The 14,374-nt window shown below is 38.5% G+C and overlaps 1 protein-coding gene across 2 annotated transcripts in view; it reads left to right on the forward strand.

Annotated features, from left to right (window-relative positions):
• LOC137281536 (serine/threonine-protein phosphatase 2A regulatory subunit B'' subunit beta-like) overlaps window positions 1-14,374 on the forward strand; it is a 66,145-nt gene that overhangs the window by 8,982 nt on the left and 42,789 nt on the right. Inside the window, exon 1 of one of the 2 annotated variants that reach the window (XM_067812824.1) lies at window positions 6,252-6,362. The exons of the other annotated variant lie outside the window; for it this stretch is intronic. Coding sequence (XP_067668925.1) covers window positions 6,324-6,362 — 39 coding nt within the window. The 5' untranslated portion in view covers window positions 6,252-6,323. Of the gene's footprint in view, window positions 1-6,251; window positions 6,363-14,374 lie in introns of those variants that run through there. 2 annotated transcript variants of the gene reach the window in all.

Raw genomic sequence — 14,374 nt, forward strand, 5'->3', positions numbered from 1 at the left:
CGTCTTCCAGTGAGTGTGCGGAATTCTCTATTGATGGCAGGGGCCGATTTAAACCTATCGCGTAGAGCAATTAACATAATGAGATGATCCTGTCGTGGTGTCGTTGATTTTGGTCTACCACGCCCAGGTCTTGTTGCAACCCCACCCGTTTGACGGTACTTATCCCACAGGCGTGAAATTACACTTTTTGATTTACACATCTGCCGGGCAACTTCACATAATGATGTCCCCCCCTCTATCATCCCCACAATTCTCCATTTTGTTGCTTCACCGAGATACTGCCTCGGAGGCATTTCTGTCAGTAAGTGTCAATCTCAATTGCATTAGTGATTGCTACTTCTCCAGTACATTTACAGGAGTTAACTTCTGTATGCACGTGGGTCCCGGGGTAGAATAGGCCTTCAGCAACCCATGCTTGCCATAAAAGGCGACTCAGCTTGTCGTAAGAGGCGACTAACGGGATCGGGTGGTCAGGCTCGCTGACTTGGTTGACGCATGTCATCGGTTCCCTATTGCGCAGATCGATGCTCATGTTGTTGATCACTGGATTGTCTGGTCCAGACTCGATTATTTACAGACCGCCGCCATGTAGCTGTAATAAAGTGCGGTGTAAAACTAAACTCACTCACTCACTCACTGTATGCACGTGTAGCACGTGCTGGGCATGCATTATACGAAATTCCATTGTCATTGGATGTTGCGTTTGGGAGATACGCCACGATAACGGACCCTGTCACAGTCAAAGTCATCTAGATTCAATTTCTTGGTTCCCTTATTTTCTGTCGGTAGTATATTATAGGCCATTAGGCCCACATTACTGAATAAATATGTCTGTCTGTCTGTCAATATGAAATACTCTGTAAACTTGCTTACCAGTAGTACATGAGAAAAGCAAGATTTATGGATCATATATTATTCTACATTTCCTGCGTCAGATTTTCTTTTAAGTTTCCATGATGGAGGCAGTCCTTGATAGTGTTCCCCCATTTAGCATTATGTTTGAATGCAGTTTGACATCACCTGCACACCACCTATGTCATGTGTGTGGTGTGTGTGGTCATAGAGAATATCCAAATACTTGATACATTATCAGTTTGCAGACTAAGAAAGGGTGTTTGATCTTCTCGCACTTGACAAATCAATTACCCTCATTGGTTACCCAATGTACCCAATCAAAATATGTGGCTTTTCTGAAACAGTAGAAGGGAGGTAACTCCATACCAACTGCACTGATTCAGCATAAGTGTAGTACTGGGACTACATTCTGTACAGTGGATGAAAACATTTCATCGACACTTCCTGTGGGTGAATTTTTACTTGTATTGAGCAGTGTAAGACAGGGATCCGCTGATGCACAATTAGGAGATAAACATAATGTGCTGGCCACTTTCGGGTGTTATTGAGTATTTGAAGCACGGGAATGCATTTGGAACCGACAGCGTCAGAGGTTTCAAATGAAATATTCTCATGCTTTAAATACTCAATAACACCCGGAAATTGGCCAACATGTAATGTTTATCGACATTGTAAACAAAAAAATATACCAAAGGGTTTTAGTGTCTGCACTTGTTTACATTGAGTATGGCTACAGCAGTGAAGTGTTATCAGCTGGCCGTTTTAGCTAGTTCCCGTGGTAGCATCTTGAGTGGCTCATTTGTGACATCATTCTTTATATCACAATATGATTTGAATGACATCACCTCTGTTGATGACACAACATAACAATTGTTTGCGATGTTTCTATGTGTCAATACGCAGAGAATAGTCTTGCAGTTTCCAGGATTCTAATACCATTTGATCATGTTTTTCAACCAATCAGATTACAGAACACCGTGACTTTGGGTTTACAATGTATTGTCTAGCACCTAAACAAAACTGATCTTATTTTCTCTTTGGCTGTTCATGGAACACAAATTTAAAACAACAAACTAAAGTTTTATTCAAGATAGACATTCGGGAAGTTAAAAATCTATTCTCAGGTTCTGTTTCTTCTCGTCATCTTGAAGTTCTCTTTTGACCTTTGGGTGGTAAATGTTTGTATGCATAAAATTCGGATAATTTTCTATTATAATCAGTTCAAAAGCTCTGTATATTCAAACATAACCAGCACTCTTTTTCTTTGGAAACCAGTTAATAAAATGGTTTGTTCAACAAGCACAAAAACAGTTTTAGTCACCCAATAGCAGCCTTAAAATTTTTCTCAATTTTTTAGGAGCTATTCATAACATGTGTAATATGGCTTTAAAAAAGTCACAACATGAGTATGTCAAGTCTAACTGTCACAGGTGTACTTTGTTTGGATTTTGTTAATTTTTGCCTGGACTGTCTGATTGGTTGATGAGAGTGCCATACACATGTATATAGAGAGTCATGTTTGTAATCTGATAATATCTTGAATTCTTAAACTTTTATACAGAGCATTTAGATTATAAAGAATGTTAGTGTATTGAAAATATGTTTTATGGTTTTTTTTAAGTTTAATTGCAGAAAATCCCAATAATTTACAAAAGAAATCAAAGGTCAGTGAATTAGAAGAAATTGATAAATATTGACAAAACGTTAGCATAGCTAATTCAGGATTTAAGTATTGCTCATCATGAAATTGACTTCATTTTCAAAATTGTATAACTTTCAGCAAAATTATTATTTTCATACGAAAATGATCTTGACCATGCGATTAAATTCATCTTCTTCCACATTTGACTCACCTTTGCCTCTATGTGTTTTACTGTGTTTCATGATTGAAAGGAAACATGATTGACCAACTAGCAGACATCTTACACTGATTGATGTGCTGAATGGGATAATACTTTACTATCATTTTCATATTCATCATTGCAAAGAAACATAACCCAAACTGGGACAGATATAGTTGACATTAGGTAACATGTCTACTGTGTTTGTTGAATGCTCCACCCCCACCTGTTCAAGGTAAACACTTGATGTGTCTGCACCTTGCTTACACCTGTAACCACTGGGGTAGTATGTGTTGATATTGGTGTGGATAGTTGGACACCTCAGACATCAATTACAGTCTGCTGGAACCCAGTAAGGGAAACTGTCTCCATGTCGCTCCAAGCTTGGCTGCTATGGCTGTGTTATTCAGGGTAATACATATTGCTGACTTCATTGTGAATTTCATTCCATGTACCTTTGTTACTGGGAACTGATATACTAGCACTGTATCAAGTTGATATGAAGCTGTGGTGATTTGTCATGGTAATGGTCTCTGTAGTTTGCTCTTACTGTCTGAGTATTTGCCAGACATTTTGCGTCTGCTTAACTGAACTTGGACTTTGAGTGTTATGATCAGTTTCACTTTCAGTTGGGTGCTGGTGTTAACATAATATAGACCAGGATCATGATGATTTGCTCAGCTTTCTTGGGAATATTACCAAATTGTGCTGATTTACTGTTCTTCCTTGTCACTTTCTGTCATTTAATGATGTTGGAAAAAGTTTTGAGGGAGGTGGCATATTTTGTGATGGTTAATCAGTAGTTTGGCAGTGAAAGCAGACTGTCTCCCTATATAAATCATGGATATGTGAAATTTGTTTGCTTTGCATAAAAAATACCTAGGTACATTTTCTGAGGCTAAGCATTAGTCTAACAGTAACATATGAATTTGTTTTTTTCTACCACAATCAATGGAAGGGTTTTTTTCAGTGTCAGTTAACATGGAATAAAGCACAGCAGCATAGAGTGTTGCTATGATGTTTTGAATGCAGTGTCAGTTAACATAGAATAAAGCACAGCAGTATAGAGTGTTGCTATGATGTTTTGAATGCAGTGTCAGTTAACATGGAATAAAGCACAGCAGCAGAGAGTGTTGCTATGATGTTTTGAATGCAGTGTCAGTTAACATGGAATAAAGCACAGCAGCAGAGAGTGTTGCTATGATGTTTTGAATGCAGTGTCAGTTAACATGGAATAAAGCGCAGCAGTATAGAGTGTTGCTATGATGTTTTGAATGCAGTGTCAGTTACATGGAATAAAGCACAGCAGTATAGAGTGTTGCTATGATGTTTTGAATGCAGTGTCAGGTTATCATGGAATATAGAATGGCAGCATAGTGTCACTTTGATATTTTGGGTTGTATGGAGATGAATGGAAAAGCACGGGAATGCATTTGGAATCGACAGACAGATTTCTCGTGCTTCAAATACTCAATAACACCCGGAAATTGGCCAACACATAATGTTTATCGACATTGTAAACAAAAAGTATGGGCAGTATAAATATAAGCATACTGTATGGGGTCGAGGTCAGGAGATTTTGAGGGCCTCTCCATGATATTGATGCCAGCATTCCTGAGGAAATTTGTTTTTAAATTGGCCGTTATCGTCTGGCCGTTATCCTGTTGGAAAGTGAGACCTGGGCCATGAGCTGCCATGAATGGCAAAAGCTCTGGAACGAGCATCTGATCCCTGTATGCTGCCGCATTAAGGTTTCCCTGGATGACAATAGTCGGGATCGAACATGACTGTTGATAGCACCCCAAACCATAACGCTACTGCCCCCAAATCGATCCACTTCCTGTACGCAACACTGGGCATTGCGTTCTCCTCGTCTTCTCCAAACTCTAACCCTTCCATCAGCAAAGGTTAATATGAACCTTGATTGATCACTAAACACAACCCTATTCCAATCTCGCTGGGTCCATCTCAGGTGCCATCGTGCCCAGAGAAGACTTTGGCGTCGATGTACACGAGTTAGAATTGGTCCACAATATGGTCGCTGTGCATGAAGACGAGCAGAGTGCAGGCGATTTCGATTGGTTTGGTCAGTCACTCGACCTCCAAACAATACATTCCCAGTGGATGTGGCAGTGACAAACCGATTATGCAAATGACGTAAGACAATCTGTTGGTCCTCTGTGTGTGACATCACCCATGGTCAACCATGACGGGGACGGTCAGCTGTGGTGCCAGTTTGATGGACATGTGTCTGGAGATTATGGATGGTCTGTTGACTGCATCCCATGACCCTTGCAACATCAGTGACGGACATTCCTGTATTCAGCAAGCCAGTGGCATGTTCACGCTGATTGTTTGACAGTCGTGGCATTGCAAATCAATGAATAATGAACCATAAAACCGTGTATTTCTGAAATGACACTCTACTCTGCTAACATGAGATCAATTGCACGTGTATCAATAGGTCACATGACTTGTGGCACGTGGAAACGTGATTTTAGCGTGCAGTGCTCTCGCATGTGCTATGCAGGCTGGACCAATAGAATGATTGTTTGACGTAATGCCCTTGACAATGCATTTATCCATAATCACAACAAGAACTCTTTCAAGAAAACTTTCAAAACACTGTTTGAAAAATAATGAGTGTCAAGTTTTTATTTTTGATGAGTTTATGTACAAGTAATGGTTTCTTGAAATATTGTGTGGGCTCCCAGTCTAGAAGCATCAAACCTGGTGTTTTACCCTGACAGAAAAAGGATGGTAGTAACCATATTACAGTTCGCTCTAATCAGCAACATGTACATTTGTATTGGAGTGATGTTTACTGATGAGAGTAACGGAAACAGACATAAAATCATCCACTGTAGCATGAATATTTCTTCCTCTGTACCTCTGGGAACATAAGTCAGTGGATTCCACTGCTTCAAAGCTTTTTTGCTTGTTAAATCTTTCCACTATGGTACTGTAAATGTTGGTTGTACTGTTACTGGTCTACATGGACTACACTTGGGGCTTTCCTCCTTCATCTGCAAAATATGCTTAACAATACACCATAAGAAATGGATAGGGATACATATCTATAAGCTTTCTGGCCAAAACACATACTGTTTGTAAACTTTTGTTGTAAGCCATTCTTCTGTGTATCTCTACTGTCAGTTTCTACATGCGTTACATGGTTACGTAATTGATTGGTTTGTCTTCACGTCTTAAATTTACGTTTTGTTAACCAAAGTTTTGAAAGTTTTTAAACTGTGAACTTGTTAAATCAAGTACTTCTGCCCAATCACCTGATGATCAAGATGACCCCTCTGCTGAAACTGAATTTCAATTCACATTTTATCCATTTTGAAGTTCATGGTGATCTATGTTTGTAGCATTTCTTCCCAGTAATCATGGTAATGATATTTAGACACAGCTAAATTACGCTCATTAGCTTGCCCTGTTTCCGTTTCTGGTGAAATGACTCCCTGTTTCTACCAAGTTCCTGACTCAGGATATACGTAGATGACTTCATGGTCACAGATGGTGTAATTGACAGACACTCATAGTTAATGAATGCTTCTCCTTCCTTGTGTATTTGGATGCTAGAAACATCCTTGTTTGGCTTCAGAGGTTTTGTTATATATTATGATATCAGTGTTGAACTTTTTGGGATGGATTGCTGTGGTAAGAATGAATTTTGTCCTGACACTTTCTTTAAATACTTGACACTTTTTCTGTCAACATGGTGTTGGAATTTTCAGCACATTTAATTGATTACTAGTAATCCTATTTACTGAGTTCATTTGTGCCAGACACATTGTGTCTGTACTGGTTTGACAGACTTTTTGCTGTTTCCATTTTTATTGTTTTTGTCAGCAGTTCATGTTCATGAAACTTGTCATTGTTGTAAGTATCTTGTTCCACACATGCAAGATAATGTACACTGTGTTCTTGAATCCAAAAAGCTTGAACTCATAATGACTTATAGTGGTCTCTGGTGTTTTGGTGAATGATGATCAGTATTACAAACTTAATGCCCAGGGGCTCCTTTCACGAAGCAACCTTTACTAAGGTTAACCTTAATTCCCATTCTTTAACACTGCACTAAGGTCGACTTAGTGACTTATGATCATGTTAGTGCTTTGTGAAAGGAGGCCCAGGGCTAGGATATTAGATATAATTTTGATGAGCATGTTGATTAATAATATGATTAATGAATCTTGAGATGAAATCTACCTATAGGGAAAAGTGGTAGTCCACAAGGAAATGTTTCTTGACTTTTCAGGACTTATCTCAGACTTAGATTTAGTCTAGTGGACGTAAGTTTTAACACTAACACATCAAGAATGTACTTCCATTAATACAGTCAGGTAGGGTTCTGAAAGCTAATGCATACACAACCCTTGTGAGTTTGTGGCCTGTTCAGATTAAATCTGACTAACCTATACACCTTAAGGGAGGAATCAGTTGACGGTGTTCAATGTTGAACTCCCGTATTTAGTTTCCTGAATGATAATAATCCACTAAGTATGTCATGAGCTAAGTGATGGAAGTTGGTTTGCTAGTATCTATATGATGTATACAGGATGTAATGTTAAACAATCCTGCTTCAATGATGATGACAGAGACTTCTAATCAGTGCACACTGTATCATGTCCATCAATGCTTGTAATGATGACACACGTTTTCAGATATTAGGCTGTTCAGGTGTACAGGTCAGTGTTTACATAATGTAAATAATGTCAGACATATTACACAGTATGATGCTGGGTATGGGTGAGAAAGTTTTCAAGTACCATATACTGTGTTTCTTTATGTGAGGTGGACTCCAATAACACAACTAGGATAAAGTGCAGTCCAAGTAAACTTCGTCTCAGTGTATTTTGTGACACTCCACCACTGAGTCTAACAAAACCTAGTAGAAGGTCGCGTCAGGTAACCTTTGAGCGACCAATGACTGTCCAATCAAACGCAAGACGGTTAAACAGATTTTTAACCAATCAGACAACGGCTACTATTTAGGGATCGGAGGGACTTTCATAATATTCAGCTCACCGACACAGATCTGTCCACAAACAAAAATCCACATAAAACAGAATTATTTGACCTGTAATATATAGGGTTTGGGGTTTCTGTTGACATGGTTACCATTAGCTAATATTTCCGCAAGCTGACATCCTTGAATATTGCCAAAAATACCATTTTCAGCGACTGTTTACCCACAGTTGTCATGGTTGTACCTACACCGTGTGCATCACCCGGAAGCAAGCGTACGCTAAATAGCATTCGGAATCGTTCGGGTGTGAACCTTTGCGAGATAAATAGTTCAAAAGATATGTGTGAATGTCCACTTTCATGATTTGGTAAGCTGTGTTCTGATTGGTCAATCTCTAAGGTTACCTGACACGGCCTCCCATAAGGTTTTATTAGACTCAGTAGTGGAATGTAACGAAAAGTACTGAGGATAAGTTTACTTAGACTAGGATAAAGTGAAGCCTGATATTGAAAGGGATTGGCCAGTTTCAAGGAGAACTCTATTGCTGGCTTAGAGTAATGATAAAAACTCATTTGATATCTTGTGTCAAATTTCTATCATGCTTGATGGATTAAGTAGCCACTCAGCATGTCTTTGTATTTGGTTAGTATGCTGTGTAGCACAAACATTCTAATTTGTCTAACATTGTTTTGACTTTTGTTATGAAGTAGGCTAAAGCACCACATCTACAGTTTCCATGTTGTCTATGATCCTGCCAGGTAGATTGGCAGTGAAGGATTAGTGTAGCTGGTCTGCAAGGCCATGAACCCTCCAGCTGTTCAGGTGGACGTGACTGATTGAGGTGGCAGCTGATATCCAATTACCAACCTAAGGAGGGTGCTCTTGTTACTAAATTGTCAGATTTCCAATATCCATTGGAAGTTTTTGAAGTACTTCTTTGATCATGCTAGTATTAATTTTCATCTTTTGATTAGATGGGGGCTAGGTCATTGGATATATATATAAATATATAGAGTATATGTAAGTAGGACCAAAGGCACCAGTATTTGCTCTTCTGAGGTTCTCCAAGTTTTGTTCAATAAATTTTATGAAGATGGGAAACCTCTAAATTTTATTGAAGGAAGAGGTGGGATGCCTTCTTCAGAGTATGTTATGAAATTAGCATTAAAGTATTCTGATCTTCCTCAGTATTCTGTAAGCTGAACATCTTTGTTACTATGACAACTACTAGTCTTCTTGAAGGAGGTGACATGCTTCAAGTAATTTTGATACATGATAAGTTTTATGGAATATGGTGTGGCATATGCAGGGTCAGGTTACTCCCTTGGTTGAGTGGAGTGTGCAGACAGGGCTTTCAGTGTACATGGAGGGGTTGTTGATAGGAAACCTCTCTCCCCCAGTTGGAGTGGCTAATCACTTAGTCCTCTCTCCAACTTGTCAGGAACTCTTCACAGGTACACTTGCATTGTACGGGGATATTTGTCTGCCATATATGTTTGATGCATCTAAAAGACGAGCATCCAACAATATTTCTATTTAATAAGTAGTGGATGAAGCTGAAATAAGCAGTAAATCAAATGATCCTGTGTTTGTATGGTTTAATATAAATAAACAGTGAAATTGAATTCCATAACAAAGATATGTTATAAAGCTCATCAGTTGCCATGGTTACATGCATCAAAGCTACATCTAGTATTTTTGTGTCCTTTTCAGTGACATCTACTTATGAAGTTATATTTTACTGGAATGATATGTACATGGGGCTCTCCCCTCTCCCCCTATCCTGTCAGAGTAAATTTCAGGATAAGGGTGCTTTCAAGTGGATGGGCGATTTAAAGTAGTTTGGACTTTATTGAATAAATGACAACAGAACCAATATTTTGCACTTTAATAACAGATAGAAACAACACATTATCATGCTAAAATATTTTGGATACATGATGTTTTCAAACATATGGAATTTGATCCATTGTTTCATGTGTCAACATATTTCAGCTGTCATATCTCCAATACCTAAATATACAGAACCACCCATTAAGCACAAAGCAGGGGATATAATATTAGACTATAATATTTGTATTCTGTATTGTAATATCTTACGAACCATAGACTAGAGTGTTTTCATACTTAGTACTTAGTTCATCACAGTATGTGAAAGATCCCAGTCAGGTTTGGTGACCTTGACCATCATTTCAAGGTCAAAATGGGACTTAAACGTTTTCCCTTGTCAGCAAGATCTCTTAAATACCATTCACTGGATTTACTTCATATTTCACACCAAGCTTCATCTAGAGAAGGCCCAGGGGACAGTGGATTTTGGTGACCTTCACATAGTTTTCAAGGTCACTCAGACACTTATAAGATTTCAGTATGTTAAGCTTATCAGCAAGATATCTCAAAAACAGTTCACTGGATTTACTTCCAGGACTTACTGGATATTTTTCATAAGCAGTGTCTTTATTACTACTGTGTCCGGAACATAACTTAAACATCATTCAATATATTTAGACCAAAATTGGTAGATATAGCAAAGTGAACCTAAGGTTGTGACCTTTGCTATTTGCAGATTTTGGGCATTTTCATTTTTCTTGGTTTCCATGGAAACAGTTTGGACTTAGTCTAATGGGAGGGGTGGGCTTTGTTTCTGGAGCATAACTCAAAAACCGTTTGATATTTTTTCTGCAAAACTTCGTAGATATATCAGTCAGAACCTGCTATTTACATCTTTTGTGATTTATTAGTTTCCATGGAAATGTTTCATACATAGTCTCAAAAGTGAGGGTTGTGTTTCATTTCACTACTTGAAAACTTCTTAATATCTGTCACAAAACTTGGTAGATATTTGTGGCAGAGCATACAGTAGTGCCTTTTGCTATATATAGACTTTTGCGATTTATCATTTTCTTGGTTTCCTTGGAAATGATTCCGACTCATTCATTCAAGAGTGAGGGATGAGCTCTGTTTTTCATTGGCAGATATATGAGGCAGATCTTGAAGTGGTGCCTTTTGCTGTTTACTGATATTTGGCATTTATATTTTTCATGATTTCCATGAAAATGATTCCAGCTTAGTCTAATAATACATCAAGTAACTGTCACATGATATGTTCTATCAGATATATGGGGGCCTAAGGGATATGTCATCTTCTGTCTTCTTCCACAAGATCTATATATGTGTCAAGTTTTATGAAGAAATATCAAAATTGAACTTGTTACCATGGAAATCTAAAAAATATTTTATTCATAATTCCAAAACTACCAAGAGGCACCAAGACACCACAAGATCTATATCTGTGCCTAGTTTGGTGAAGAAATTGTGAACAGTTTTGAAATTCTGGTCCAGGAAAGAGCACACCCACCAAATTCAATCAAAATCGAACTTGTTGCCATTGAAATCTAACAAATCTTTTATTCAGAATTCCAAAACTACCAAAAGGCACCAGTACACCACAAGCTCCATATCTGTACCTAGTTTGGTGAAGAAATAGTTAACTGTTTTGAAGGTCTGGGGTTCCTTTCAAAAAGCAACCTTTGCTAAGGTTAACCTGAACTCCCATTCTTTAACACTGCACTAAGGTTACCTTAGACTTAGGTAACCTTTGTGTAATGTTAAAGGTCACAAGCAACGTAAAACACAACTTTGCAGATTCTTGTACCTTTCGGTATGCACTTACCGAAACAAATCATAAAAAATGCCAATTCAACCTAAAAAGTTGAAAAAAACGCGATGAAAAAAAAAAAGCCCGCGAAATCAGAGTTCAAACATTTCACTAAACTGCTGCGTTGCGTCCATAAGGCATGCACAGTGAATAGGTTCGCGGAGCTTGAAACAATATGCATGCCCAGCGTCTGAGATCGTGAGCAGTAGTCTAATCTTGGTTGTGTACACAAACAAGTAAATAATCTACTCGTTACGTGAAAAACTTGTTGATTGTGGTAAGCAGTCTCTGTCACAGAGAAAGCTCAGTGTCTGGTTTATTCACACCTATATGTCTACCTGCCTGTCTGCTAAAGACAACATGCAGTACACAGCTTCAATCGTTGACCACGTACAATTTGAACTTAACACCTATCAGACTATATGACATAAAGAAAATAAGTTGATTTATGACTCGTGCACCCGAGTCCCGTCTCTGCCACATTATGTAATTAGGCACGTGTGATACACATGACATGTTTTTATGTCTGTAGGTTGCAGACAAACTAAATTCACTTTTTTCGGATGACTGGATCTGACAGGAACTGGTGCAAACTCTTGTCAGTTTCAAGACCTGCTTTGTACTTGGACGAATGACAGATTCCAGCCACTCAGTAGTTTACCATCTCTACTGACATGATTTTTGAATGGATCGAGTGCAAATTCAGAGAACATGTATTTTCAAAACCCAACATCTCTTTATACATTCTTCATGGATAACGACTTCTTTTAGTGTGTATGATTTTGTTTGACAACAGTGTATGAATCCATACTGAAACGACGCATCAAGTACACAAAAAGAAGTTGTTATCCATGAAGAATCTTACTTTTCTATACTTCTAAAATGCCCATCAAACAGATCATCTTTCTGTACACACATTGAACCCTCAGCATATCAGCAAATGGAATGGCCAATCAGAAGCTGTTGTTACACCTGAGTGCACACCCCCTGGCTATGACTGGGTTCGGTTTCCCGAGGGCTTCGTTTTGGGGGAAGTAAGCCCAAGTACAAAATATTGCACTTTTGAATCGCGATTGTACGCTTATAATTTTGTTTATTTGTTTTTTTAAAAGCAGCAATGTATGTTATATGTCCTTAATAAGTGATAAATGTGTTTTAATTATGTTTGATATTTTGGTTGCTTGTGACCTTTAAAGAATGGGAGTTAAGGTTGACCTTAGGTAAGTTTACTTTGTGAAAGGAGCCCCTGGTCTGGAAAAGAGCACACCCACCACATTCAAAGTCAAACTTGTTGCCATTGAAATGTTAAAAAAGTTATTTCATTCAGAATTCCAAAACTACCAAAAGGCACCAGTACACCACAAATCTATCTGTTAAGTTTGATGAAGAAATAGTGAACAGTTTAAAAGTTCAGCTCCGGAAAAGACAAATGTGCACCGACGGACACACAGATGCACTCACGGATGTTAATAGATAAAAATAATACCCCCTACAAAATGTGTTGTCAGGGATAAAATCCCCTGTTATTTGGAATAGAATAATGCAGGCCATATTGTCGAAGAAAGGGTGAACACGATGTCACTTGCCAATGTCTTCTGTGTGGTGTAAGAACTTGCCACATGCAGTAAGCGTGCTGCCTGGCACAGACTTCTGACTAGATATGCGGCTTGGCAAGATAAAGCTTTTGTCAACTGATGTTTGTTAGAAAATAGAAAAAGACTAAGGTGGTAGATGTAGAGGGTGAGAGCTACTGTAAGGTAGTGAAGCTAGCAGCTACATTAGCTATATTTTTGACTCTGGTGAAGATGATATACATACATGTGCTGTATCTTGGACTGAACACTCCTGGTGAAGATGATATACATGCATGTGCTGTATCTTGGATTGAACACTTCTGGTGAAGATGATATACATACACGTGCTGTATCTTGGACTGAACACTTCTGGTGAAGATGATATACATACATGTGCTGTATTTTGGACTGAACACTTCTGGTGAAGATGACAGGGATGGAAGTAATCCTTGAATTGCTAATGTACCCCGGTGCAGTGGCACTTGTAAAATCGCTTGCCCTAATAATTTTTCCACTATGCTGACCGATTTCCTTGTTGATTATTTGTATAAACAACATAATTAACAATGGAAAGTCCACTGGACACTGGTACAGCATGATATACAAATTAGCTTGCCCGACAGAAAAAACACTAGAGTGGGACGTAGGGCAGTGGGTTATTTCCACCCCTGGATGATATACATAACTGAGAAGATTCTAGTCCATGTGTATTGCATCCATGTGGAAGTGGACATTATGGTGTAACAGCAGATTTTCAAGACTGACTTTCCTGTTGATTATGTAATAGCTTGTGATAGACACTGCCACATGCAGTGCTAACCAAAGACAGTATGTTAAATATTGCTAGAGTGTGTAATATAGACTGATAAGCCACAGTGTGTGAGCAGCTGAATAGTCAGCTGGTAATTACACAGCAGCTGATGTTTCAGAAAGTAGGTTCTGATCACAGGAGGCTTCCTTAGATGTAGAAGTACAGAAGCTTTTGTACAACTGGTCGGCTAGTATTGAGAACTAGTGACCACTCACAAAGTATTAGTGTTGTCTGTCATAAACATAAGTGTATGACTTCATTGTCGTATCTTGATGTCTTGTCCTTTCATTTCACAATCACTGTAATGTATAACAAGCTGCCTGAAAACATCCAGAAATAACCTTGTTCATTTGTTGCAGCAATTACAGATTGTAAATGTGGTAACGTTTATGCTAGATAACGACTGTAGTTGAAACTTTACTAGACTTGGGTCAAGAATTGTATAGCTGCAGTTGTGTATGAAATAGAGATGTTCTCACAGGCGTAAGTACACCGCACCCTAAGCTTAGATGTATTTGGACACTTTCTGTCCTGAGTGTCCTTGGTGTAGTCAGTTGACTGAAACAAGACAGGAGAAATGGGAGTGTCCTTGGTGTAGTCAGTTGACTGAAACAAGACAGGAGAAATGGGGATATACATATCCTGATGAGGACAGTC

Source organism: Haliotis asinina, chromosome 4 (assembly GCF_037392515.1).
Source record: "Haliotis asinina isolate JCU_RB_2024 chromosome 4, JCU_Hal_asi_v2, whole genome shotgun sequence".
Lineage (NCBI taxonomy): Eukaryota > Metazoa > Mollusca > Gastropoda > Lepetellida > Haliotidae > Haliotis > Haliotis asinina.